This window comes from Oncorhynchus gorbuscha, linkage group LG11, assembly GCF_021184085.1.
Source record: "Oncorhynchus gorbuscha isolate QuinsamMale2020 ecotype Even-year linkage group LG11, OgorEven_v1.0, whole genome shotgun sequence".
In the NCBI taxonomy this organism is placed as follows: domain Eukaryota; kingdom Metazoa; phylum Chordata; class Actinopteri; order Salmoniformes; family Salmonidae; genus Oncorhynchus; species Oncorhynchus gorbuscha.
Window position 1 is genome coordinate 39115589 of NC_060183.1, and position 26689 is coordinate 39142277.

At 44.8% G+C, this 26689-nt stretch overlaps 1 protein-coding gene across 1 annotated transcript in view; it reads left to right on the forward strand.

The window, feature by feature from the left end:
• Positions 1 to 26689, forward strand: part of LOC124047774 (contactin-associated protein-like 4) — a 212085-nt gene that overhangs the window by 86984 nt on the left and 98412 nt on the right. The window contains 1 exon segment of the mRNA XM_046368083.1: positions 15210 to 15419. Coding sequence (XP_046224039.1) covers positions 15210 to 15419 — 210 coding nt within the window.

Consider the following 26689-nt stretch of genomic DNA (forward strand, 5'->3'; position numbering starts at 1 on the left):
TGGCACGAGACGTAGACTCTGGAACTGTCCAGAGAGGTCGGAAACCTGAGCGGCCAGGTTCTCCACGGCATGGCGAGCAGCAGACAATTCCTGCTCGTGTCTGCCGAGCATGGCTCCTTGGATCTCGACGGCAGTGTAACGAGCGTCTGAAGTCGCTGGGTCCATTCCGTGGTCGGTTCCTTCTGTCATGCAGGTGAAAGAGGACCCAAACGCGACTTAACAGAAACAGAGTTTATTAATGTTCAAAACGGAATAACTGAAATCCTCTAGATTTGTAGAGGGAAAACAACTGGAGAAGCGGCCACAGACTGCAGGTCGCTTCGGGTAGGCGCAGGCCGTAGTCGACTGAGACACCTGCTCACACGCAGCGTCTGATGAAGGCACAAAACACGACAGGACAGGGTGATACACAATCACGGCAAAAACACGACAGGACAGGGCGAAACGCAATCACAGCATGGTGAATACAAAACAAGGAACCGACGGAACAGGAACGGATCACAAAGGAATAAATAGGGAGTCTAATCAGGGGAAAGGATCGGGAACAGGTGTGGGAAGACTAAATGATGATTAGGGGAATAGGAACAGCTGGGAGCAGGAACGGAACGACAGAGAGAAGAGAGAGCGAGAGAGTGAGAGAGGGAGGGGGAGAGAGAGGGATAGAACCAAACAAGACCAGCAGAGGGAAACGAATAGCATGGGGAGCACAGGGACAAGACATGACAATAAATGACAAACATGACACCCGCCCCGTGTCATACCAGAGGCTGCTGTTCTGTCCTACCGATAGAGTGTATAACCCGCCAGCTGTATGTTCTTGATGTCGTCGATCAACCATGACACAGTGAAACATAAGATATTACCGTTTTAATGCACCATTGGTAGGATAAACATGCTTTCAGTTCGTCCCATTTATTTCCAGCGATTGAACGTTAGCTAGCAGGACAGAAGGCATGGGCAGATTAGCCACTCCTCGCCTGATCCTCACAAGGCACCCCGATCTCTTTCAGTGAGTTTCCTTCTCCAGTGAATAACAGGGATCTGGGCCTGGTCGGGTGTCTGTATTATATCCCTCCTGTCTGAATCATTGAAGAAGAACTCTTCGTCCAGTTTGAGGTGAGCAATCATAGTTCTGTTGTCCAGAAGCTCTTTTCGGTCATAAGAGATGGTAACAGCAACATTATGTACAAAACAAGTTATGAACAACGCAAGAAAAAAAACAAAATAGCATGTTTGGTTAAGAGCCCCCTCCTGTACTCCCAGTACAACCACGACTGCGTGGCCATGCACGCCTCCAACTCAATCATCAAGTTTGCAGACAACACAACAGTAGTAGGCTTGATTACCAATAATGACGAGACAGCATACAGGGAGGAGGTGAGGGCTCTCGGAGTGTGGTGTCAGGAAAATAACCTCTCACTCAACTTCAATAAAACAAAGGAGATGATGATCGTGGACAGGAAACAGCAGAGGGAGCACTCCCCTATCCACATCGACGGGACAGCAGTAGAGAAGGTGGAAAGTTTTAAGTTCCTCGGCTCGTAATCATCCAGATGGCGAGGTCAGTACAGGTGCATCAAAGCTGGGACCGAGAGACTGAAAAACAGCTTATATCTAAAGGCCATCAGACTGTTAACAACCATCACTAGCATAGAGAGGCTGCTGCCTATATACAGACTTGAAATCATTGGTCACTTTAATAAATGGAACACTAGTCACTTTAATAATGACACTTTAACCTCTTCAGTCTACCCTCTACTTTTTCGAACATTCTGTTAAAAATCGCGCAACATTTCAGCGCCCTGCTACTCATGCCAGGAATATAGTATATGCATATGATTAGTATGTGTGGATAGAAAACACTCAGACGTTTATAAAACTGGTTAAATCAAGGCTGTGACTTTAACAGAACGTGCGTTTCATTGGAAAGTGCAGGAAAATCTGATCACTGAAAGTGGAAAAATCTTATTATACAAAATGATTTTGTTTACGTCCCCTGCGGGTCTTTTGTGGTGTTACATCAGATAATAGCTTCTCATGCTTTCGCCGAAAAGCATTTTAAAAATCTGACTTGTTGCCTGGATTCACAACGAGTGTAGCTTTAATTCAATACCCTGCATGCGAATTTTAATGAACGTTTGAGTTTTAACTAATACTATTAGCATTTAGCGTAGCGCATTTGCATTTCCAGAGCTCTAGATGGGACGCCTGCGTGCCAGGTAGGAGCAAGTGGTTTTAACAATGTTTACATATCTTCCATTACTCATCTCATGTGTATATACCGTATTCTATACAATATAATGCATCTTAGCCTATGCCACTCTGACATTGCTCATCCATATATTTATATATTATTTTTCCATTCCTTTACTTAGATGTGTGTGTATTAGGTTTTTGTTGTGGAATTGTTAAATATTACTTGATAGATATTGCTGCACTGTCAGAATTATCATCACGAACATTTAGCTACACTCGCAATAACATCTGCTAACCATGTTTATGTGACCAATCAAATTTGATTGGATATAGGTAGCATACATGAGGAAATTTTTCTCTGTTGAGATAATTTCCTTATTCATTTCTAGCCTTCTATGTCTGCTCTATTCCAAATTAGCATACCCTCTGAGTCTCCTCTGTTTAACACCTGGTAGTTTGGTGGATGGGACTTCCAGCTCTCTGTAACTTAGAGGGCAACCAATGGGTCTGTCTCCTTTAAACCATGTTTCTTGTAAGATAACAATATCTGTATTTCAAATGTATTAGAGGAAGCCTGGGTTCCTGCTCTTTAGGCCAAAGGAAGATGACCTTGTATATTCCAGGACGAGATTGAAACACAAAGCTTTTACTTGGTGTCTGGTATTGTTTTTGTGTGGTTTAGGCCTGGACCATCATAGTAGGTGTAAGCAGATTGTGTTGAGCCTCTTAGGTCACAGGATGGGGCTTGGGCGGGAGTAATAGTGGGGGTTGGGCCTGTTGCTCTGCTTACGGCCTGGGCATATGTTCTGCTGTCATATTATGTCATATGTAGAATGTATGCACACATGACTGTAAGTCGCTTTGGATAAAAGCGTCTGCTAAATGGCATATATATTGAGGTCCTTGCTGCAGGGGCGGGGGTCATGGGGTGGGCAGAAGGGGCATTGGTCTGATATGGGGGCTTAGGGTTTGCTTGGGGTGGTCGTAGCTGGTTTTGGATGTGGCTGGTGATGCTGTGGTCTAGGTGTAGGTCCTCTTGGCGTGGGTTCTCTCGGTGCAGGTCCTTCAGGAGGGGGTCTGGCAGGTCTGGGTAGGGTTGAGGGTGACTTCCTTCAGGGTCCTGGCAAAAGTTGGGATTGCTGCTTTGTAGAGGTGGATTGGTCGTAAAGGCTGTTCAAGTCAAGGGTGGAGTGTTGGGCCAGGTAAGATTAGGTTTTGAGGCAGTCTCACAAAATGCTTGCGTTCACTCGCTGTATGGCGGAAGGGTGAAAGTCTTTTTGTGGTAGCAGGGTGGAGATAACCACTTGTGCATTGGGGAAAGTGGAAGAAACCTTTTCAATCACTCCCTTGAGTGCTTTTGCCTCAATTTCCTGCTGGGCCCTCAAGTTATTTGTGCCCATGTGAATTATGATGTGGCTGGGGGATCCTAGTCTGTCCTCTGACAACAGCTCCAGGCCATGTCTAATGTTTGGGCACCAGAGTTTAGCCAATTTGTGTTTGGGAAAAAGAGTATCCTCTTGAATATATTTGCCTTTTGAATCCATGAGGAACACAATCTCTGGCTTTTGTGTGTCCTCAGTGGATTTAAAAAAACATTTTTTATTGAACCTTTATTTGACTAGACAAGTTAGTTAAGAACAAACCTCAACCCAGGTGATGCTGTACCAATTGTGCGCCGTCTTATGGGACTCCCAATCACATCCGGTTGTGATACAGTCTGGAATCAATCCAGGGTCTGTAGTGAAATCTCTAGCACTGAGAGGCAGTGCCTTAGACCGCTGCGCCATTCGGGAGCCCAATCAGGATGCGCGGGGGGGGGGGGGGTGGTCCAGGTCTGAGGTGGGCTGTTCTGCTGGCTTGTCTGGGGGAAGTGTCCTGCTCTCTGTCATACCTCAGCTTTCTGATCTTATCCTTCAGTGCCATGTGTCCCTCTTCAAGTTCTCTCACCTCAGTCCGTAGAGCAGCCATCTCTCTCAGACTGTCATCCTTCTGGCCTCCTGGTCTTGTTGGGGGGGTGCTGTTTGTATTGTGTGGACTAGCTCTCTGAGCTCCACCATGTCTCTCTCCAGCTCTGTGAATTTATCTCCTCAATGATGGAGGAGCAGTGCAGTTATGGGGCCTGGGTGTGTTCAGTGCTGGGAGGATGACAATCCTTGTCTGCAGGACAGTTTGAAGAGGTGTGATCAGACTCACTCAGGATGGGGGAGTCATCACAGAGAGAGCTTTTCCTGCTGTGCTCTCTCTTTAATCCCATAAAAGTTCTGCTGGAACTGCATGAGGATGCCCTGCACCATTACTGTACCAGACTTGTACACGTGTCTGGATTGTCCTTGAAGAGCTTTTTTTGCAGGGATATTTTTAATTTCCATGAGGTACTGCATTGTAATGACCTCTGGACATGGATAAGCCATTGGGGATCCATAGGCCTCTACATTTGGTGCAGGGGAGGGGCTAAGAAACTCTCCTGCCATTGTGGGGCTCAAGAGTTTACACAACGGACTTCACACTTCAGTGCTAATTGAAATTTCTGCCGGGTCTGTTCTGGCCTAGCAGCTTGGTAGCTTAGTATACATATTTACTTAGCTTTATGTAACAAAATGACTTACTTTTTGGTTTCAGAAGTAGCTTCAGACTGAATATTACTCACTCAGTTTTGTGTTGGATGGTATTTCCAGGTACAACTGTGTTTCTTCTGCAGTTTTTGGTTTGTTAGAAGATTTTCCTTGATAGTCCTTGGTAGTAATAGTCCATATAGCACATTTTTAAAAATTAAGGTTTTAGTAATGGAATTTTAATATGGATTAAAGGTTTTAATGTTGAGGTTAGTATCCTGTATAAATCCTTCTAAAAAAGGAAAGTTTATCTACATTTATCCAACTCTAAGCTCTCTTCCTCTCCCTCAATTCAATTTGCTTTATCGTTATTGTCGTTATTTATCCAACTCAGGAGCTCTCTTCCTCTCTCTCAATTCAATTTGCTTTATCGTTATTGTCTTTACCGGAGAAAAATACCAAAGAATGAGCTCTCTTTCCACACGCTTGGAAACACTACACCCAAAATGGGAGCCATTTAGAAAAACTACAATTTCTGGCTAATTTTTCCAAAAAACAGCCTGAAACTCTTTCTAAAGACTGTTGACATCTAGTGGAAGCCCTAGGAACTGACATCTGGAAAGTGGTAGTCATTGAAAATTGTGGAAGTCTGAATTTTCTTTGTGGGGGGGGGGGTGGTTTGTCCTCGGGTTTTCGCTTGCCATATCAGTTCTGTTATACCCACATACATAATTTTAACAGTTTTAGAAACGTTTGAGTGTTTTCTATCCAAATCTACCAAGTATATGCATATCCTAGCTTCTGGGCTTGAGTAACAGGAGTTTACTTTGGGTTCGCTTTTCATCCGGACGTCAAAATACTGCCCCCTACCCAAGAGAGGTTAAACCCTTTACTATGAAGATCTGTGAAGTTATTTGGATTTTTACTAATTATCTTTGAAAGACAGGGTCCTTGAAAAGGGATGTTTCTTTTATTGCTGAGATTACGATTGTTCATGCGATGTTTTAGTATAAATCCAATTTGGCTTTTACTCAAGACATTGTGCTTATTAAACTCTCTGGGATATGTGGAACGCTAGCATCCCACATGGCCAAAAGCCAGTGAAAATGCAGAGCGCCAAATTCAAATAAATGACTATAAAAATGAAACTTTCATGAAATCATACATGTAGATTCCAAATTAAAGCTATACGTATTGTGAATCCAGCCAACATGTCAGATTTCAAAAGGCTTTTCAGCAAAATCAAACTATGCTATTATCTGAGGGTAGCACCTCCATAAACAAAGAGAGAACATATTTCAACCCTGCAGGCGTGACACAAAATGCAGACATAAAAATATAAATCATGCCTTACCTTTAACAAGCTTCTTTTGTTGGCACTCCAATATGTCCCATAAACATCACAAATGGTTAATTCCGTCAATATATATCCAAAATGTCCATTAATTTGGCGTGTTGGAACCAGAAATACACTGGTTCCAACTTGCGCAACGTGACTACAAAATATCTCAAAGGTTACCTGTAAACTTTGCCAAAACATCTCAAACTACTTTTGTAATACATTATTATAATACTACAGAAAACCTTGCCCAGGTTACTGTTCACACAAATGTCTCTGTAATTTTTAGGTTCAAATTTGTCTCCGTTCTTAAAGATTGGGTTTATGAGTACTTGATTCCAGATGTCAGGGAAATAACCTACACTCAGGATCAAATTAAAACGTTTTAAAATAGCCAATTGACATTTTAAGCTAACGAATTTGAGCATATCATTTAGGATGCCATTAGGTCCGCATGCTTTTTAAATCTGAGGGCCTGAAGTTTCTTATAGAGCTCCTGGTTAGTAATTGGGGAGTCCAATGGATTTTGATAGGCCTTTATAGCTTTCCATTCAACTTCTAATGAATTTGGCATTTTTGTGTCACTTTGAACTGTGTTGTAGAGTGTTTTAAAATGGGTTGTCCATATGTCACTATTTTGTATCGCTAGTTCTTCTTGTTTTGATTTTTAGATTATTTTCAAATTTTGCCAGAAGTTGTTTGTTTATGGACTCCTCAGCTGCGTGTTCATGTACTGTGCTTTTTTTTTGTTATGAGTGTACATTTCTAGAGTTTTAAAGTCTCACAGTAATGAAGGTGTACTTCACCATTATTTGGGTCTCTGTACTTTTGGTTTGATAGTGTCCTAAATTATTTCCTTATAGTTATACAATCTGCTTCAAACCAGTTGTCATCTGTGGTCTTTTTTGTTATCAATTTCAGTTGTGCTTCTTTTGCCATTTGCCTGAATATATAGTTGTTTTCTACTGCTAGCCTTCTTTACTGTGAGTGGATGTGGTATCCAGAATGTTATCTAAGAGAGAGTTATCTCCTCTGAGTAATATGGGGATTCTGAGTGGGGATATATATTGCGCAAAGGAACACATTTTTTTCTGTCAGTACAAATTATTTTTTCAGTTTGATCCAGTTGTGATATTTACCAATTTTGAGGGGATCAAATTAGATTTTGTAGTCAGATTTGTACCAAATGATCAATCCTCCAGAGTCTCTGCCTCTATTGACAGAGCTGTGTTTCTATGACGACTCATTTACCTTGTATCCAGTGGGATAGTGAGTGACAACGTCTGCTTTACAGCATGTCTCCTGCAGAACGATGACGTCAACATCTTAAACATATTTTTGGAACTCCAATGCTAAACTCTTCAGTCCAAAGGTTGATGAGTTTAGGCCCTGAATGTTCCACATGCTAACTGATAGCGATTTCATGTTGCAAAAAGAAAGAATAGCACAGTCAGAAATACAGTAACTACTAAGTTGTTAAGAGTGTGACGAACAGGATAACAGCAAACAGTTCTGTTTATATATATATATATATATATATATATATATATATATATATACAGTGGGGCAAAAAAAGTATTTAGTCAGCCACCAATTGTGCAAGTTCTCCCACTTAAAAAGATGAGAGGCCTGTAATTTTCATCATAGGTACGCTTCAACTATGACAGACAAAATGAGAAAAAAAAATCCAGAAAATCACATTGTAGGATTTTTTATGAATTTATTTGCAAATTATGGTGGAAAATAAGTATTCTTCCACACCCTCTGACGTCAGCGTTAAGTTTCTGAATGGTATGGGAATTAAAGTCTTTGCGGGGTGGCAGAGTGGAGATGGTGATGTGGGAGTTGGGGAACCACTCAAAGGCCCTGCTACTCTGTTGACCAGGCTGCCTACTCTCTCCTGCTCCTCTCTCAGGTTGTTGGTGCCGGTGTGAATAAAAATGTGGCCTGGTGTGCCAAAGTCAGGCTGGGACCGGATGTGGAGTGCATCCTGTGTTTTTGGGCACCATATTTTGGACACCTCAGTGGGTTTTACCAGAGTAGTGGGTTTGCGGTGTGGGGCCAACCACCCTTTACTCACACCCCCAGTCAACAAGGAAGCAGGGACACCAACTACAGAGAGAAGCCCGTCTCCTGTGTACGTGGGGGGGGGGCAGAAAGCTTCTCTCTGTAGTTGGTGTCCCCGCTTCCTTGTTGACTGGGGGTGTGAGTAAAGGGTGGTTGGTATAGGAAGGGGTTGTGGATGAGAGTGGGTCAGTGGGGGTGTTAGGGGTGGTGAAGGGCTGTAGCTTCTCTCTGGGTGTCATGGCCGTCAAAAGAAGTGGACCAAAGTACAGCGTTGTGAGCGTACAGTTTATTCCATTTTAAAATGTCGCCAACAAAAACACTAACAAAAGAAACAACTGTGAAGCTTACAGGGCTATGTGCCACAAACAAAGATAACTACCCACCCTGACAGGAGGGAAAAAGGGCTACCTAAGTTCTGATTCACAATCAGAGACAACAATAGACAGCTGTCCCTGATTGAGAACCATACCTGGCCGAAACCTAGAAAACAAAAAATAGAATGCCCACCCCACATCACACCCTGACCTAACCAAATAGAGAAATAAAACGGCTCTCTAAGGTCAGGGCATGACACTGGGAGGCTCTACAGTATGTTCTCTATGCTCTAACTCAAATCAAATCAAATTTATTTAAATAGCCCTTCGTACATCAGCTGATATCTCAATGTGCTCTACAGAAACCCAGCCTAAAACCCCAAACAGCAAGCAATGCAGATGTAGAAGCACGGTGGCTAGGAAAAACTCCCTAGAAAGGCCAAAACCTAGGAAGAAAACTGGAGAGGAACCAGGCTATGAGGGGTGGCCAGTCCTCTTCTGGCTGTGCCGGGTGGAGATTATAACAGAAGATGGCCAAGATGTTCAAATGTTCATAAATGACCAGCATGGTCAAATAATAATAATCACAGTAGTTGTCGAGGGTGCAGCAAGTCAGCACCTCAGGAGTAAATGTCAGTTGGCTTTTCATAGCCGATCATTAAGAGTATCTCTACCACTCCTGCTGTCTCTAGAGAGTTGGAGACAGCAGGTCTGGGACAGGTAGTACGTCCTGTGAACAGGTCAGGATTCCATTGCCGCAGGTAGAACAGTTGAAACTGGAGCAGCAGCATGGCCAGGTGGACTGGGGACAGCAAGGACTCATCATGCCAGGTAGTCCTGAGGCATGGTGCTAGGGCTCAGGTCCTCCGAGAGAAAGAGAGAAATAGAGAGAGCATACTTAAATTCACACAGGACACCGGATAAGACAGGAGAAGTACTCCAGATATAACAAACTGACCCTAGCCACCCGACACATAAACTACTGCAGCATAAATACTGGAGGCTGAGACAGGAGGGGTCAGGAGACACTGTGGCCTCCTTTGCCATCTCCTCCTTTACCTGCACTGGTTCTCTCCTCATGGTGGCCTTTACCTCCTCAAGCGCTGTGGTAAGGCTCTCTCTCAGCTCCTGGACAGAGTTCTTGAGGTGGGTCCTGCACTGATTTATCTGGCCCTGAAGAAGCTCTGTGTCTGGGCTGGAGGTGGTGTAGCTGGGGGGCTGCTCCTTCAGCACAGTAACCCACACCTCTAACAGAGCCAACCTGTCTCTCGGCAGGCTGATGGTGGTGTGATCTTGGCTCTGGTGGTCGTAGGCAGGCAGGGGGGAGGATAGACCTGTTGTGTGGGTCTGGGCTCCTGCTGCTGGAGAGCTTGAGGTGAGGGGAGAGGTCGTGGGTCATTTTTGGTTTCCGCCATCTTCCTTAGTGTGGAGAAGTCCTGCACAAAATAGCTAAGTGCAGCCTCACTGCCCTGGACCATGACAGTTCCGTTCTGGTACATGTTTACCGTCAAACCTGTTTTCCCTGTCCTTCTTGCTGTCCTCAAAAATGTGGATTTGTCTTCTCTTGCAGATGCCTTTCTTTGTCGTGTAGCTGAAATGCCTGGTTACAGCTGTATGCCAGGCAGTAGGGTGGTCTGTGTAAAATAACAGGTTTGTAACAGTCCTGTTGCATGAGCAGTCGGCAAACAGTATCCGGGTTCTCCCTCAGAATTCTGTGTTTAAAATGGATTCTTTCCTTCTTTGATTTGATTCCTGCTGGAAATTATTTAAAAAATAGAGGGAAAGTCGCTCAGTCACTGCTGCTGCTGGTGCTACTAGTGCTGCCTCATTGGCCATGTTGATATGGTTACCACCAGCAAACAGTTGGAGATAGACAGTAAGCTAGCTGACACATTTATATTTGGCTAGCTAGCGTGATTAAAATTGGTCTTTTAACTCACTCTAGTGTCAATCATTTCCTCCTGATCTTCAGTTGTACAATTTGATTGCCTATACCTTTTCTGCTAATTTAGTCTTGTTAATCTCACTCTTAACAACCAGAATGTTTTGACAAGTCAGGAGCTGTTCTTCTGCATGACTTCTCTCATTCTCTCTCTGTCTCTCTCTCTAGTGAAAACATCAAACTATGACATATTTGAGATTCTTCAAAGTAGCCACCCTTTGCCTTGATGATAGCTTTGCACACTCTTGGCATTCTCTCAACCAGCTTCATGAGGTAGTGATCTGGAATGCATTGTTAAAAGTATTTTTTTTTCTTAATGCGTTTGAGCAAATCAGTTGTGTTTTGACATGGTACGAGTGGTTACAGAAGAAAGCCCTATCTGGTAAAAGACAACATCCATGTTATGACAAGCTCAAATAAATATAGAGAAATTACAGTCCATCATTACATGAAGACATGAAGGTCAGTCAATCCAGAACATTTTAAGAACTTTGAAAGTTCCTTCAAGTGCAGTCGCAAAAACCATCGAGCGCTATGATGAAACTGGCTCACATGAAGATCGCCGCAGGAAAGGAAGACCCGGAGTTACCTCTGCTACAGAGAATAAGATCCTTAGAGTTACCAGCCTCATAAATTGCAGCCCAAATCAATGCTTCACAGAGTTCAAGTAGCAGACACATCTCAACATCAACTGTTCAGAGGAAACTGTGTGAATCAGGCCTTCATGGTTGAATTGCTGCAAAGAAACCACTACTAAAGGACACCAATAAGGAGAAGAGAGACTTGCATGGACCAAGAAACACGAGCAATGGACATTAGACCAGTGGAAATCTGTCCTGCGTCTGAGCCCAAATTTGAGATTTTTGGTTCCAACCGCTGTCTTTGTGAGATGCAGAGTAGGTGAACAGATGATCTCCACATGTGTCGTTCCCACCGTGAAGCATGGACAAGGAGGTTTGATGGTGTAGGGGTGCTTTGCTGTGTAAGGGATATTTGACCAGGGAGAGTGATGGATGCTGCATCAGTTGATATGACCTCCACAATCACCCGATCTCAACCCAATTTAGATGGTTTGGGATGAGTTGAACCGCGGAGTGAAGGAAATGTAGCCAACAAGAGCTCAGCATATATGGGAACTCCTTCAAGACTGTTGGAAGAGTATTCCTCGTGAAGCTGGTTGAGAGAATGACATATATATATATACACTACCATTCAAAAGTTTGGGGTCACTTAGAAATGTCCTTGTTTTTGAAAGAAAAGCATGGTGACGAGGCGACTCTGGGATGCTAGCCTTATAGGCAGAGTTGCAAAGAAAAAGCAATATCTCAGACTGGCCAAATGGGCAAAATAACACACACTGGACAGAGGAACTCTGCCTAGAAGGCCAGGATCCCGGAGTCGCCTCTTCTCTGTTGACGTTGAGACTGGTGTTTTGTGGGTACTATTTAAAGAAGCTGCCAGTTGAGGACTTGTGAGACATCTGTTTCTCAAACTAGACACTAATGTACTTGTCCTCTTTCTCAGTTGTGCACCGGGGCATCCCACTCCTCTTTCTATTCTGGTTAGAGCCTGTTTAGGCTGTTCTGTGAAGGGAGTAGTACACAGCATTGTATGAGATCTTCAGTTTCTTGGAAATTTCTCGCATGGGAATAGCCTTCATTTCTCAGAACAAGAATAGACTGACGGGTTTCAGAACAAAGTTATTTGTTGAGCCTGTAATCGAACCCACAAATGATGATGCTCAACTAGTCTAAATAAGGCCAACTTTATTGCTTCTTTAATTAGGACAACAGTTTTCAGCTGTGCTAACATAATTGCAAAATTATTTTCTAACACAACGTTCCATTGTAACTCATTGGTTGCTGATAATGGGCCTCTCTACGCCTATATAACTATTCCATCAAAAATCTGCTGTTTCCAGCTACAATAGGCATTTACAACATTAACAATGTCTACACTGTATTTCTGATCAATTTGATGCTATGGACAAAAAAAATTGCTTTTCTTTCACAAACAAGAACATTTCTTAGTGATCTTAAACTTTTGAACGGTAGTGTACATCTGATTAAACATTGAATTTGTCCTTAATCGTATTAGCCCATAGAAACACATTGAATAACAGATTCAAACATGAACAAATTGTCAAAGATTAAATTAAAAGAAGTATGTTTTGATAATAAAGAAATTGAAAAGTCATTTATCGAGGAATTACCCGTATACCTCTTGATGTGGAAACGCCCAGCTCATCATCGGTTAGTTTGCAGTGGTCGGCTGAGGCGGACAGGGCTTTTGTTCACCTGAGGGCTCTGTTTACCTCGGCTCCCGTGCTGGCCCATCCGGATCCCTATTTGGCATTCATAGTGGAGGTGGATGCGTCCGAGGCTGGGATAGGAGCTGTGCTCTCTCAGGGCTCCGGTACGCCACCGAAGCTCCACCCCTGTGCCTTCTTCTCGAAGAAGCTCAGCCCGATGGAGCGAAACTATTACATGGGGGATCGGGAGCTGTTGGCTGTTGTCAAGGCAAAATTATTTTCTAAAATGATTTTCTAACACAACGTTCCACTGTCCCAACTGTTGACATAGAGGAGCGGCCCATGGATCCCACTCCCATACTCCCGGCCTCCTGCCTGATGGTGGCGGTAGTGTGGGAGCTGGACATTGAGCAGGCGTTACCTGCAGAGCCCGATCCCCTCCAGTATCCTGCTGGTCGTCTGTACGTTCCGTCTACTGTCCGTGACTGGTTGATCTATTGGGCCCACATGTCAACCTCCTCTGGTCATCCTGCGATCGGTCGGACGGTGCACTGTTTGGTTGGGAAGCACTAGTGGCCTACCTTGGCCAAGGACGTGGGTTTATGTTTCCTCCTGCTCGGTGTGCGCCCAGTGTAAGGCTCCTAGGCACCTGCCCAGAGGGAAACTACCTTTTTCGGTGGATTATTCCCCCCCCCCTCCACCCCACAGGGAAACACCACGATCCTGGTCGTTGTGGATTGGTTCTCTAAGTCCTGCTGTCTCCTCCCTCTGAGTAATGGGCAGGTGGGGAAAGTGAACCAGGATGTGGGCAGGTTTCTGCAGTCGTATTGCCAGGATCGGCCAGGGGAGTGGGCAGCGTTCGTGGCCTGGGCCGAGATGGCTCAGAACTCGCTCTGCCACTCATCCACTAACCTCTCCCCCTTCCAGTGCGTACTGGGATACCATCCGGTTCTGGTGTGGTGGCATCAGAGTCAGACCGAGGCTCCTGCGGTGGACTTCTGGTTCAGGCGTGTGAAGGAGAGATGGGACGCCGCCCATGTTCACCTCCAGCTGGCCGTGCTGCGCCAGAAAACCAGCGCAGACCGTCACCACAGTGAGGCCCCGGTGTTCGCACCGGGGGACCGGGTCTGGCTCTCGACCCGAAACCTGCCCCTCCACCTGCCCTGCCGGAAGCTGGGTCCACGGTTTGTGGGGCCATTTAAAGTACTGAGGAGAGTGAACGAGGTTTGTTATAGGTTACAGCTCCCCCTGATTACTGTATTAAACCCTCGTTCCATGTGTTTCTCCTCAGGCCGGTGGTGGTTGGCCCGCTCCAGCAGTCTGAGGTGCGGGATGGGGCCCCGGCGTACTCTGTTCGCTCTATACTGGATTCGAGGCGTCTGGCGAGGGGCCTTCAGTACCTCGTGGAGTGGGAGGGGTACAGTCCTTAGGAGAGGTGCTGGGTTCCGGTGGAGGACGTGTTGAACCCTTCAATGCTGCGGGAGTTCCACCGTCTCTGTCTGGATCGCCCTGCGCCTCGCCCTCCGGGTCGTCCCCAAGGCCGACGTCGGTGCGCTGCTGGAACCGTGTGTCAAGGGGGGGTACTGTCACGACTTCCGCCGAAGTCAGGTCCTCTCCTTGTTTGGGCGGCGCTCGGCGGTCGGCCTTCTAGCCATCATCGATCCATTTTCCATGTGTTTTGTCTTTCTTTTCCTCACACCTGGTTTCAATTCCCTCAATTACTTGTTGTATATTTAACCCTCTGTTCCCCCCCATGTCTTTGTGTGGGATTGTTTATTGTAGTGCTTGTGCACATACCCCATGAGCTCACAATGGGTTATTTTTGTGCCTATTTATCTTCTTGTTCTGGATGCCGTTACTTTTGCATTATAAATCTCCGGTTATCACCCAGTTCTGCTCTCCTGCGCCTGACTTCTCTGTCGCCAATTACGCACCCGCTGCAGTCATATAATATATATAATAATACATTTGCCCAGCTCATGAGGCCCATTGATGATGTGAGGCCTCTTTCGCCTAATGGTATATCCCCCACTGTACCAACAATATAAATAAGATCAAATATAAGATAAATGATCAAATTTGTCAGTACCCTCATATTAAAGTGTTCTTAATCACAGGTCTTCAATCATTGAAGTGGTTTGATGTGTGAGGGACAAAGGCTACCCCGCTTCATTAGAAGCAGTTAGGTATGGAGAAATTAGCTTCTTATCTGAATCTCACTCAACCAGCACACACTGGAGTCTATAATGTCTAGCTAATAGCTAATGAAAATACTGAACACTCTGAATGACCACCACTGAGACTGAATCACCTCCTCATGCCTCACCTATTCTCTTAAGTGGTTTAAATTCAGTTATTCCAGTTGGTTTACAACTAGAACTGAAAATAATGTATGTCTTTGTCTTTCTGCTGAATATGTGGGTTGTGATATGCATTTCTACCCTCCTAGTGCAGAATCTTGCTGTAATGTAATCTCTTGTTTGCAGAGTCTGATTGTACTACATCCTACTGTAGAATCTTTATTTATGAATATGTTTTTTTTTTGCAGAGTCTGTTGTGGCAAGTTTTGACGGAAGCGGCTGCTTGCTCTACAGGTTCAGCCCCAACCCAACACCAATTCGAACAGCCAAAGACAGTATCTCTCTGAAGTTCAAAACCCTGCAGAACTCTGGGACACTGATACACACAGAGGGACAACACGATCGCAGCCTCACGCTGGAGTTGCACAAGGGAACACTTTTACTCCACCTCAGAAAAGGTACAGTACAAATCACAGTACCATCCCATAATATCCTACAGCGTCTGCTCTACTTTTTATGCGATGTATGGTTTTCACAGTTAGGCACGTGTTTAGTGCCGACTCAGCGGTTTCAGGAGATTTGCGTACTGTAGTAAAAAAGATACATTGACTACTTAGTACATACAGCACAGCAGAGCCGGAAAAGAAAGTTTGAAGTGGGGCTGAACTTCAAGTGGGTACTGTGTTGTCTGGGAGCCAGCTTGTCGAAGGCATCGACATATGCTACACCTCTTAGCAGGACCATCTGTCTATTGCATACTACACCTCCCAGCTTGCCCTCCTCCTGGCCCTCCTCCCAGCCTTGCTCAGCCTAGCACTCCACTAGGATAGAAGGAGGGCAGGAGAGACACCTCTCTCTCTGTCTCTACAGGGAGGTTAGTGCTTAGTGCAGATCTACTTTACTAAAATTTTACGGAGCGTACAAGACACACACACACGCACACACAGAGCACATGGAGCACACAGAGCACATGCATGCCAGCACGCACACTGTAGTGCAGATGTACTGTCAGCACATTAAGCATGTCTAATACTCTGTTGGCCTACATAGGATTGTTGAGACAGTTAAGATAATTTAGGGGCATAACAATATACTTACTGAATTATTTAGGTCAGGATACCTTGTTGCTGGATATGGTAGTTTGCTATATACTGTAGTTGGTTAGGATATCTAATCCCAAAACCCAATAAAGGGTCTTTACAATGATGCTCTGTTATTCATTAGTAGCGGTAGACCTAAAAATTGAACTGGACAATCTTTTTCTGGAAAGACATGATTTTCAAAATAGAAGGATGGGGAAAAGAGAAAGCAAGTGGATCTGTGCCAAAAACAGAATAAAAGGTAAAAACCAATCATCGTATATCAAACTACTTGAGATGATCAAATTGCCTGCTGGACTAAATCAATCAAAATGGCCATAGGCTACAGTGTCTATCATCGTGATTTATTTTTTTCAAATTCCATGTTACAGTGCATTGATGACTGAGGCCTAACTGAAGACAGTTGTGAGACCACAATCTGTTTGAGTGACAAAGATGTTTGAGCATTTCATTTCTGGTGGAAGTAGATACTCACACACCTGGATAGGCAGGTACTCTTGTCTGAGCATAGTGTGGACATTTCAAAAGTCTGTTTGTAGGAGTTTATACTCATTTGTGATTTAATTAACATTTATTTGACCAGGTTTTCCCATTGAGGTCAAAATACCTCCTCCATATATCTCTTCCAACAATAGCTTATAGGCACTCCCTCTAGGCAGTTCTAGGTTCGGTTCACTCTCTAGAGCAGGGCAAAGGCCCGGCCCAGGGGCCGTATGCGGCGACCTGATTCAAAAATAATTTGTGATTAGTCAAGTTTTGAAAAATGTATTTTGTCATTCAAATGAAAAAGCTTTGATTTAACTCCCACCGCTTGTGGGACATTTATTTTGAAGGCCCGTAGAAATAACAACTGCACAATGACAGACAGTGACTGACAGCTGACGTGTGTTACAAATGGCGGCTAGCTAGAACTTGTGCAAAGGATTTGAAAGAAAAAGAAAGTAGACAATGAATGTAGGGCGTCCCAGAAAGAGTGGACATCAAAATATTTATTCATTGAGGTATCAGGGAAAAGCTGTGTGCCTAGTGTGCAAAGAGAGCATTGCTGTCTTGAAAGACTACAACTTGTCAAGACACTTCCAGACGAAGCGTGCAGAGAGATATAGGAATATGTCTTCTGAGCAGGGGGCAAGTGGATCGAAAGAGTTGCTTTCTCAGTTGCAAAAGCAGCAAGGACTTTTCACAAAACTGCATTCAGCAAACAACGGAATTGCGAGAGCTCGCTATGTACCACAAATTTGCTAAACATAGCAAGCCATTCGATGAGGGTGAATTTATTAAAGAATGTTTAATTGACTCCGGAGCAATACTTTGACCTGGCAAGAAAGAGCTGTTTGAAAATGTTTCCCTGTCAAGACTAACATTGACACGGCGTGTTGAGGACATCGCAGAGAATATGGAACAACAGTTGAAAGACAAGATAAAGGATTTCACCTATTTCTCCTGGGCCCTGGATGAGAGCAGTGATGCACGTGACACGGCGCAGTTGTTGATATTATTTACGAGGCATAACCCCAGACTTTGAAATTACAGAGGAGCTTGCCTCAGTGCAGTCAATGAAATGGGGAAATATTTGTTGGAGGAGGTTAATATGTGAGTGGCAAAGCTGGAACTGAGTTTTGAAAAGTTATCCAGTGTGACCAATGATAGGTGCCTAACCTTGACAGGAAAAAACATTGGCTTTTTGAAAAGGATACATGATCAAGGAGCTGAGTTGATCCCAGATCAGAAGATTATTTTCCTGCCATGCATTATTCATCAGGAGGTGCTCTGTAAAATGTGTTCTGAAAATAAGCCATGTTGTGGATACAGTCACTAAAGTGGTACACTTCATAAGAGCAAAATCTTTAAACCACAGGCAGTTTGTCTCACTGTTTGAAGAGACAGAGTCGGGTGATGCAGATCTCCCCTACCACACAAACACGAGATGGCTGAGTTTGAGGAAGGTGCTTAAAAGGGTGTGGGACCTGAAGTCGGAGATTGCTGAGTTTTTGCAAATGAAAGGAAAATATGTGGATTTCCCTCAACTGTAAGATAAAGAATGGTTGGCTGATTTTGCCTTCTCCGTGGACATCATGGCCCCCATGAATGAATAGAATTCCAAACTACAATCAAAACAATGTCACTGACGAGGTTCTATGCGTCTCTCGATGACTTTCCAAAGATTAAGAGTCATGCTCAGAAGATGTTTGTACTGTTTGGGTCAACCTACGTATGTGAACAGTCCTGTTCAGTGATGAAATACAAGAAGTCAAGGCACAGATCATCTCTTACTGACTCTCACCTCTCAGCAATCCTGCGCATAGCGACGTCAGAAACTATACCTGACTTCACGGCTCTAGTCAATGCCCATCAGAGACTTCACTCCTCACACTGATTGAGAAGTTTAAATGTAATGTTGAGCTCTCTCTCTCTCTCTCTCTTGTGTTTTTGTGCATACCTCTTAACAAGAGTTCGGTCCGTGGTGCTGAATACTCTTCCCTCTGTGTAGTTCATTGCATGTTTAATAATGAAAATACCTACCAAAAGGAGAACACCGATGTGGTTTATTTCTGTGCTTGTTAAAAAAAGTAAAATAAGTAGCCATCTGGACGTGATTTCCAGTAGATATACCTGTCAACACAGTCATACACATGATGTATACTCCTGTAATATGATTCTGGCCCGCGATGGCAAAAAAATATATTCTAATGTGGTCCTCCATGGAAAATAATTGCCCAGGCCTGCTCTAGAGCCTAGAGTCTATGTATTGCCTTTTCTGTTCTATCTTAGAGCCCTGCCACCTGCTCGCCCCCCGACACCTCTCCAACAAACTGAATTGTAACTGAATTCCCTCAACAGCAGTTTCATTTCCCCTGCAATCGCTGTTTTCCTCTCCACCCTGTGATTGAATCGAGCTGATTGTCAACGTGCTGACAGTAAACCGCCGTTCAGCTCTGTCATTTGAAAGGAAAGCTCAGAGGGAGAAAATTAAAACCATCCGTCGTTTATGACGGGACGAGAGATTACATGTTATTCTGCTTATCCTGACATGGACCGGCGCTGACAAAAGCAATGCGTCTCCAACTCAATCAAAGTGCTTGTCTGAAACGCACTCCATCTCCGTATTTGACGTCACTTCACTGTTTTCCTCTTTCCCTCTTGTCATTCATCAGGCTTTTTTTTCACATTTTTATCCCAATCCTCACCCCTCTCTCCCTCCCCCTCTCTCTCTTTCCAATTTGCTTCTCATGCAGTAATTTGACATTTGCAGTTGTATCCTCGCTGTCTGCTCTGTCTGTCTCTGCTACTCTTCCTCTCCGTGCCACCCCACCCCTGACATGAATGTAACGTTGCGTCTATTTCGTCCGTGTGCTGCTTCCTCTGCTTGATATCAATGCTGGGTCAAATTGGCACGATCTCTTGAAATACAGCATGATTTCATTTGACACAGGTGCTCTCTTCTGTTCTCTGTCTGTATCTCTGTCTGTCTGTCTGCCTGTCTGTCCGTCTGTCTGCCTGTCTCTCTCTGGGCCTTGCAGTTTGTAGACTGTGTAATTTAGGTCAGTACCTCTGACTGTGTGTTAGCCCTGAAGCTATGGTGCAAACAGCCATTTTACACGTGTTAAATCCTGAAATGAAACAGTCCCAATACAGGAAAGCATTGAGATTGAGTCTTCTATACAGAATGGTAAAAGTGCCTTGAAAGCGTCAGACATCCAATATGCCATTAGTAACTGGAGCATACTGTACCTCTCGTACCCACAACGCTGATGTATGTCACAATATTACAATAACAATGTAGAGGAGACGGAGATGGTTATCTGGGGGATTGTCCTCTCCTCTCTCTACTACTATAACGGGTGTCATTCCCCTGTCAAGACGCTTTCTCTGCACAGTTTCTGTTATCGTGATGGCTAGCTTGAAGTGAAACGCTATAGTCGCCTTGTGGTGTCCCCCAAATGGCACCCTATTCCCTATAGTGCACACTGCCCAATGGGCGCTGGTCAAAAGTAGTGCACTATATAAGGGATAGGGTGCCATTTGAGACGCGCTGCCCCGTGTTCTTTCTCTTTGAGGTAATCAGCGAGTGCCGTTTGTCAGAGTAGTTTTCACCACAAAGGGCCTTGTCATGGCTGTGTGAGGTAGTGTGAGGAGGGATGGCAGGCCATTCTTTCTCCATCCACTCCTCAGTGGATTGAGAAAGGAGAGATTTACAGTGCTGTAGGGGCACACTGCACTTTAAAGCTGTTACTAAACTGGCTCTGGCAGAAACCCGCATAGAGGACTTGTAGAAAACATTTGCTACTACTATAGTACCAACTTCATCTGCTCTGTGAGTTACATTCAAACGCACGCTCAAACAAACACACATGTTCATACTGTACAGCTTCATTGTGAAATTCCATAAACCCCTACATACCAGTTGTTGAGGAAAACAACCAAACCACTCTCGCGCCTTACATCATGCCCATACAGACATCAAAACACTCAAATACAGTATCCATGTACGAGCGCACACATACACACAGTGTCAACGAAGCTCTGGAAAAGGCTTTTTCATGAGTCAACACTGTGCAGCCAACATGAACCAAGGCTGCAGTGCTCACATTGAAAAACATAGGCAGTTCCACGACCAAGGCACAGGCAGACAGTCACAGGCTGTTTGCAGCCACTTCGCAGCCCGTGCGTGAAAATGAATGAAACGAATGGGCTTGCCAAGATTTATGTCCAGTATCCAAAACCATTCCATTTCCTTTGTAGTTTACATTCATCAAAATGTCGGTTTATATTGTGCCCCACTGGCTCATATTTCATCCCAAAATCTTAACTGTCATCTGTAATATTTGTTGGATGCAAATATACGAGGGTCATTGTGACCTGCTCCAGTGCATTCTGGATGTGGGGTGGTGATTGTATCCAACAGAGTTACAAATATGTCAGCCGTAAATATTGTAAGGGTACTGTAAACGCGTGAGGAACTCCCCTCGCCAAGTTGTCTAGGTCTTAATTGAAAGGAAAAAGCAAAAGCCTGCAGAAACTCAGCCCTCTGTGGAATGAGTTTGAGATTTCATGTATCCCAAATGAAGCACTGGGTAGCAGCAGGAACAGGGTTGGAGAGCCCATGGCACATGGAGTTTGAGCGGGAATATCACCTGTCGCTTAGCGAGAGCATGCTCCTCTAACAGTGGTTGATGCACAGAGTGAAATAAGTGTTTTTACATTCATTTCTCAGCTGCTCATACATCAAGCACATGCTCCGCTATAAAACCGAAGTAGCCTACCCGGACCGGGAAAGTGTGCTCCACCCATTCCCTATTCGAGTGCATACAAATGACATGTCATTTTGTTCCCCCCTGCCTCTGTTCTTGCTGATTTGATAGTGAGACTTTCTAAATGTAAACTAATTTGACATATTACTAAAGACAATATTACATTGAGAATAGTCTGAAGGATGAAAATATGTTCACTTGAAGAGAGAACAGCTGTGCGGCCTGAGGCAAGGGACACAGTGCAAGCTTTTTTTTTCTTTTTTTTTCTCAAATTATCAATAGCCTATAGTCGGATGATGCAGCCCATATATGTTTGTAATTCTAAGGTTTGTATCAACTAAAGCTGCTAAATATCTCTAAATCTAGTATATCTGACCTGTTTCAAATGATCACTTTTATGTTCAACATAACCACTATATATGCAAACTCGCTCCGGAATGGGGAAAAATATCCTTTTTATTTTATTCAGCTATGTTAAATTATATTCTTCTTACTATACAATCATATAATATAAAATAATGGCATGAGACTTATAAGCATATCTTGTCAGCTAAATTAACAAGCTTACATCCTATGGCATGGAACATATCCAGATAACATACAGTAGGCCAACTCATATTTTGTTCATCTGAACAGGGGCACAACTTTCACTGGGGATGGACATGTCCCCCCACATTCTGAAATTGCATTTTTGTCCCCCCCAGTTTTATCATTGGAATCTGATACAAAACGAGGCAACTGTGTGCTTTAGGACCATGCGGATGCCTCTGAGTGGTCGGGTAGGCTGTCTGGAGTGTTTATCCTTCAATTGTTTTTATATATCAATGTAATTGATATCCCATCCCACATATATGTCACACCCTGATCTGTTTCACCTGTCCTTGTGATTGTCTCCACCCTCTCCAGGTGTTGCTTATTTTCCCCAGTGTATTTATCCCTGTGTTTCCTGTCTCTCTGTGCCAGTTCGTCTTGTATGTTTCCAAGTCAACCAGCGTTTTTGCCGTTCTCCTGCTTTTTGCATTCTCCTTTTTCTAGTCCTCCCGGTTTTGACCCTTGTCTGTTTCTGGACATTGTACCCACCTGCCTGTGCATTCTGCCTGCCTTGACCACGAGCCTGTCTGCCACTAGGTACCTCCTGGACTCTGATCTGGTTTTGACCTTTTTGTCTGTCTACGACCATTCTCCTGCCTACGCCTTTGGATTAATAAACATTGTAAGACTCCAACCATCTGTCTTCTGTGCCTGGTTTTGGGTCTCGCCCTTTTGTAAATCTATATATTATTTAAAATATATTTTCCTTAGTTATCTTCCCCTAATCCTAGCTCAGTGTCTGCTGTAATGTAAATATATTTTAGTTTATTTCCCCTAACTCTACCACCCCTCCCCTAACCCTACTACCCTTCCCCTCATTGGAGTAAATGAATGGATAAACAATTCTTAGGCTTCTACATCCAGCTTATACATACTCTATACATTTTACAGACAGGATATTTTATTTATTTTGTTTGTTTTTAGTCCCAGCCTTCATCATCTGGTTTAAACATCTCTAGAGACTATATCTCTCTCATCATTACTCAATGTCAAGGTTTACCTCCAATGTACTCACATCCTACCTTTTGTCTGTACACTATGCCTTGAATCTATGCTATCGTGCCCAGAAACCTGCTCTTTTTACTCTCTGTTCCGAACGTGCTAGACAGCCAGTTCGTATAGCCTTTAGCCGTACCCTTATCCTACTTCTCCTCTGATCCTCTGATGTGGAGGTTAATTCAGGTCCTGCAGTGCCTAGCTCCACTCCCACCCCCCAGGTGCTCTCATTTGTTGACTTCTGTAACTGTAAAAGCCTTGGTTTCATGCATGTTAACATTAGAAGCCTACTCCCTAAGTTTGTTTAACTCACTGCTTTAGCACACTCTGCCAACCCAGATGTCTTAGCCGTGTCTGAATTCTGGCTTAGGAAAAACACCAAAAACTCTGAAATTTCCATCGCTAACTATAACATTTTCCGCCAAGATAGAATTGCCAAAGGGGGCGGTGTTGCAATCTACTGCAAAGATAGTAATACAGAACTCTGCAGGCTATCTAAGTCTGTACCCAAACAATTTGAGCTTCTACTTCTAAAAATGCACCTTTCCAGAAACAAGTCTCTCACTGTTGCCGCTTGCTGTAGACCTCCCTCTGCCCCCAGCTGTGCCCTCGATACCATATGTTAATTGATTGCCCCCCATCTATCTTCTGAGCTCGTGCTACTAGGTGACCTAAACTTGGACATGCTTAACATCCTACAATCTAAGCTTGATGCCCTCAATCTCACACAAATTATCAATGAACCTACCAGGTACAACCCCAAATCAGTAAACACGGGCACCCTCATAGATGTCATCCTAACTAACTCGCCCTCCAAATACACCTCTGCTGTTTTCAATCAAGATCTCAGTGATCACTGCCTCATTGCCTGCACCCGTAATGGGTCTGCAAACAAACGACCAACCCTCATCACTGTCAAATGCTCCCTGAAACACTTCTGCGAGCAGGCCTTTTTAATCGACCTGGCCGGGGTATCCTGGAATGACATTGACCTCATCCCATCAGTAGATGATGCCTGGCTATTCTTTAAAAGTGCCTTCCTCACGATCTTAAATAAGCATGCCCCTCTCAATTGGCATGCCCCTCTCACTCCAGACCTGTCTGCCCTCATCGAATAGCCCCCGTGATGTGCAACTTTTCAGGGAAGTTAGGAACAAATATACACAGGCAGTTAGAAAAGCTAAGGCAAGCTTTTTCAAACAGAAATTTGCATCCTGTAGTACTAACTCAAAAAAATCCTGGGACACTGTAAAGGCCATGGAGAATAAGAGAACCTCCTCCCAGCTGCCCACTGCTCTAAGGCTAGGAAACACTGCCACCACTGATGAATCCACTATAATTGAGAATTTCAATAAGCATTTCTCTATGGCTGGCCATGCTTTCCACATGGCTACCCCTACCCTGGTCAACTGCCCGGCACCCTCCACAGCAACTCGCCAAAGCCCCCACCATTTCTCCTTTACCCAAATCCAGAAGGCTGATGTTCTGAAAGAGCTGCAAAATCTGGACCCCTACAAATCAGCCGGGCTAGAAAATCTGGACCCTCTCTTTCTAAACTTATCTGCCGAAATTGTTGCAACCCCTATTACTAGCCTGTTCTACTCTCTTTCGTATCGTCTGAGATTCCCCAAAATTGCAAAGCTGCCACGGTCATCCCCCTCTTCAAAAGGGGTGACACTAGACCCAAACTGCTACAGACCTATATCTATCCTACCCTGTCTTTCTAAGGTCTTCAAAAGTCAAGTTAACGAACAGATTACTGACCATTTCGAATCCCACCATACCTTCTCCGCTATGCAATCTGGTTTCAGAGCTGGTCATGGGGACACCTCAGCCACGCTCAAGGTTCTAAACGACATCATAACCGCCATCGATAAGAGACATTACTGTGCAGCCGTAATCATCGACCTGGCCAAGGCTTTCGACTCTGTCAATCACAACATTCTTATTGGCAGACTCGAAAGCCTTGGTTTCTCAAATTATTTTCTCGCCTGGTTTACGTTACATTTACATTTACATTTAAGTCATTTAGCAGACGCTCTTATCCAGAGCGACTTACAAATTGGTGCATTCACCTTATGACATCCAGTGGAACAGTCACTTTACAATAGTGCATCTAAATCTTAAAGGGGGGGGTGAGAGGGAATACTTATCCTATCCTAGGTATTCCTTAAAGAGGTGGGGTTTCAGGTGTCTCCGGAAGGTGGTGATTGACTCCGCTGTCCTGGCGTCGTGAGGGAGTTTGTTCCACCATTGGGGGGCCAGAGCAGCGAACAGTTTTGACTGGGCTGAGCGGGAGCTGTACTTCCTCAGTGGTAGGGAGGCGAGCAGGCCAGAGGTGGATGAACGCAGTGCCCTTGTTTGGGTGTAGGGCCTGATCAGAGCCTGGAGGTACTGAGGTGCCGTTCCCCTCACAGCTCCGTAGGCAAGCACCATGGTCTTGTAGCGGATGCGAGCTTCAACTGGAAGCCAGTGGAGAGAACGGAGGAGCGGGGTGACGTGAGAGAACTTGGGAAGGTTGAACACCAGACGGGCTGCGGCGTTCTGGATGAGTTGAAGGGGTTGCAGTAATCCAGACGGGAGATGACAAGTGCCTGGATTAGGACCTGCACCGCTTCCTGTGTGAGGCAGGGTCGTACTCTGCGAATGTTGTAGAGCATGAACCTACAGGAACGGGCCACCGCCTTGATGTTGGTTGAGAACGACAGGGTGTTGTCCAGGATCACGCCAAGGTTCTTAGGCGAGATCATGGAACGGGCAGTCCTTCCCCGGGAGGAAGAGCAGCTCCGTCTTGCCGAGGTTCAGCTTGAGGTGGTGATCCGTCATCCACACTGATATGTCTGCCAGACATGCAGAGATGCGATTCGCCACCTGGTCATCAGAAGGGGGAAAGGAGAAGATTAGTTGTGTGTCGTCTGCATAGCAATGATAGGAGAGACCATGTGAGGTTATGACAGAGCCAAGTGACTTGGTGTATAGCGAGAATAGGAGAGGGCCTAGAACAGAGCCCTGGGGGACACCAGTGGTGAGAGCGCGTGGTTAGGAGACAGATTCTCGCCACGCCACCTGGTAGGAGCGACCTGTCAGGTAGGACGCAATCCAAGCGTGGGCCGCGCCGGAGATGCCCAACTCGGAGAGGATGGAGAGGAGGATCTGATGGTTCACAGTATCGAAGGCAGCCGATAGATCTAGAAGGATGAGAGCAGAGGAGAGAGAGTTAGCTTTAGCAGTGCGGAGCGCCTCCGTGATACAGAGGAGAGCAGTCTCAGTTGAATGACTAGTCTTGAAACCTGACTGATTTGGATCAAGAAGGTCATTCAGAGAGAGATAGCGGGAGAGCTGGCCAAGGACGGCACGTTCAAGAGTTTTGGAGAGAAAAGAAAGAAGGGATACTGGTCTGTAATTGTTGACATCGGAGGGATCGAGTGTAGGTTTTTTCAGAAGGGGTGCAACTCTCGCTCTCTTGAAGACGGAAGGGACGTAGCCAGCGGTCAGGTATGAGTTGATGAGCGAGGTGAGATAAGGGAGAAGGTCTCCGGAAATGGTCTGGAGAAGAGGGGAGGGGATAGGGTCAAGCGGGCAGGTTGTTGGGCGGCCGGCCGTCACAAGACGCGAGATTTCATCTGGAGAGAGAGGGGAGAAAGAGGTCAGAGCACAGGGTAGGGCAGTGTGAGCAGAACCAGCGGTGTCGTTTGACTTAGCAAACGAGGATCGGATGTCGTCGACCTTCTTTTCAAAATGGTTGACGAAGTCGTCTGCAGAGAGGGAGGAGGGGGGAGGATTCAGGAG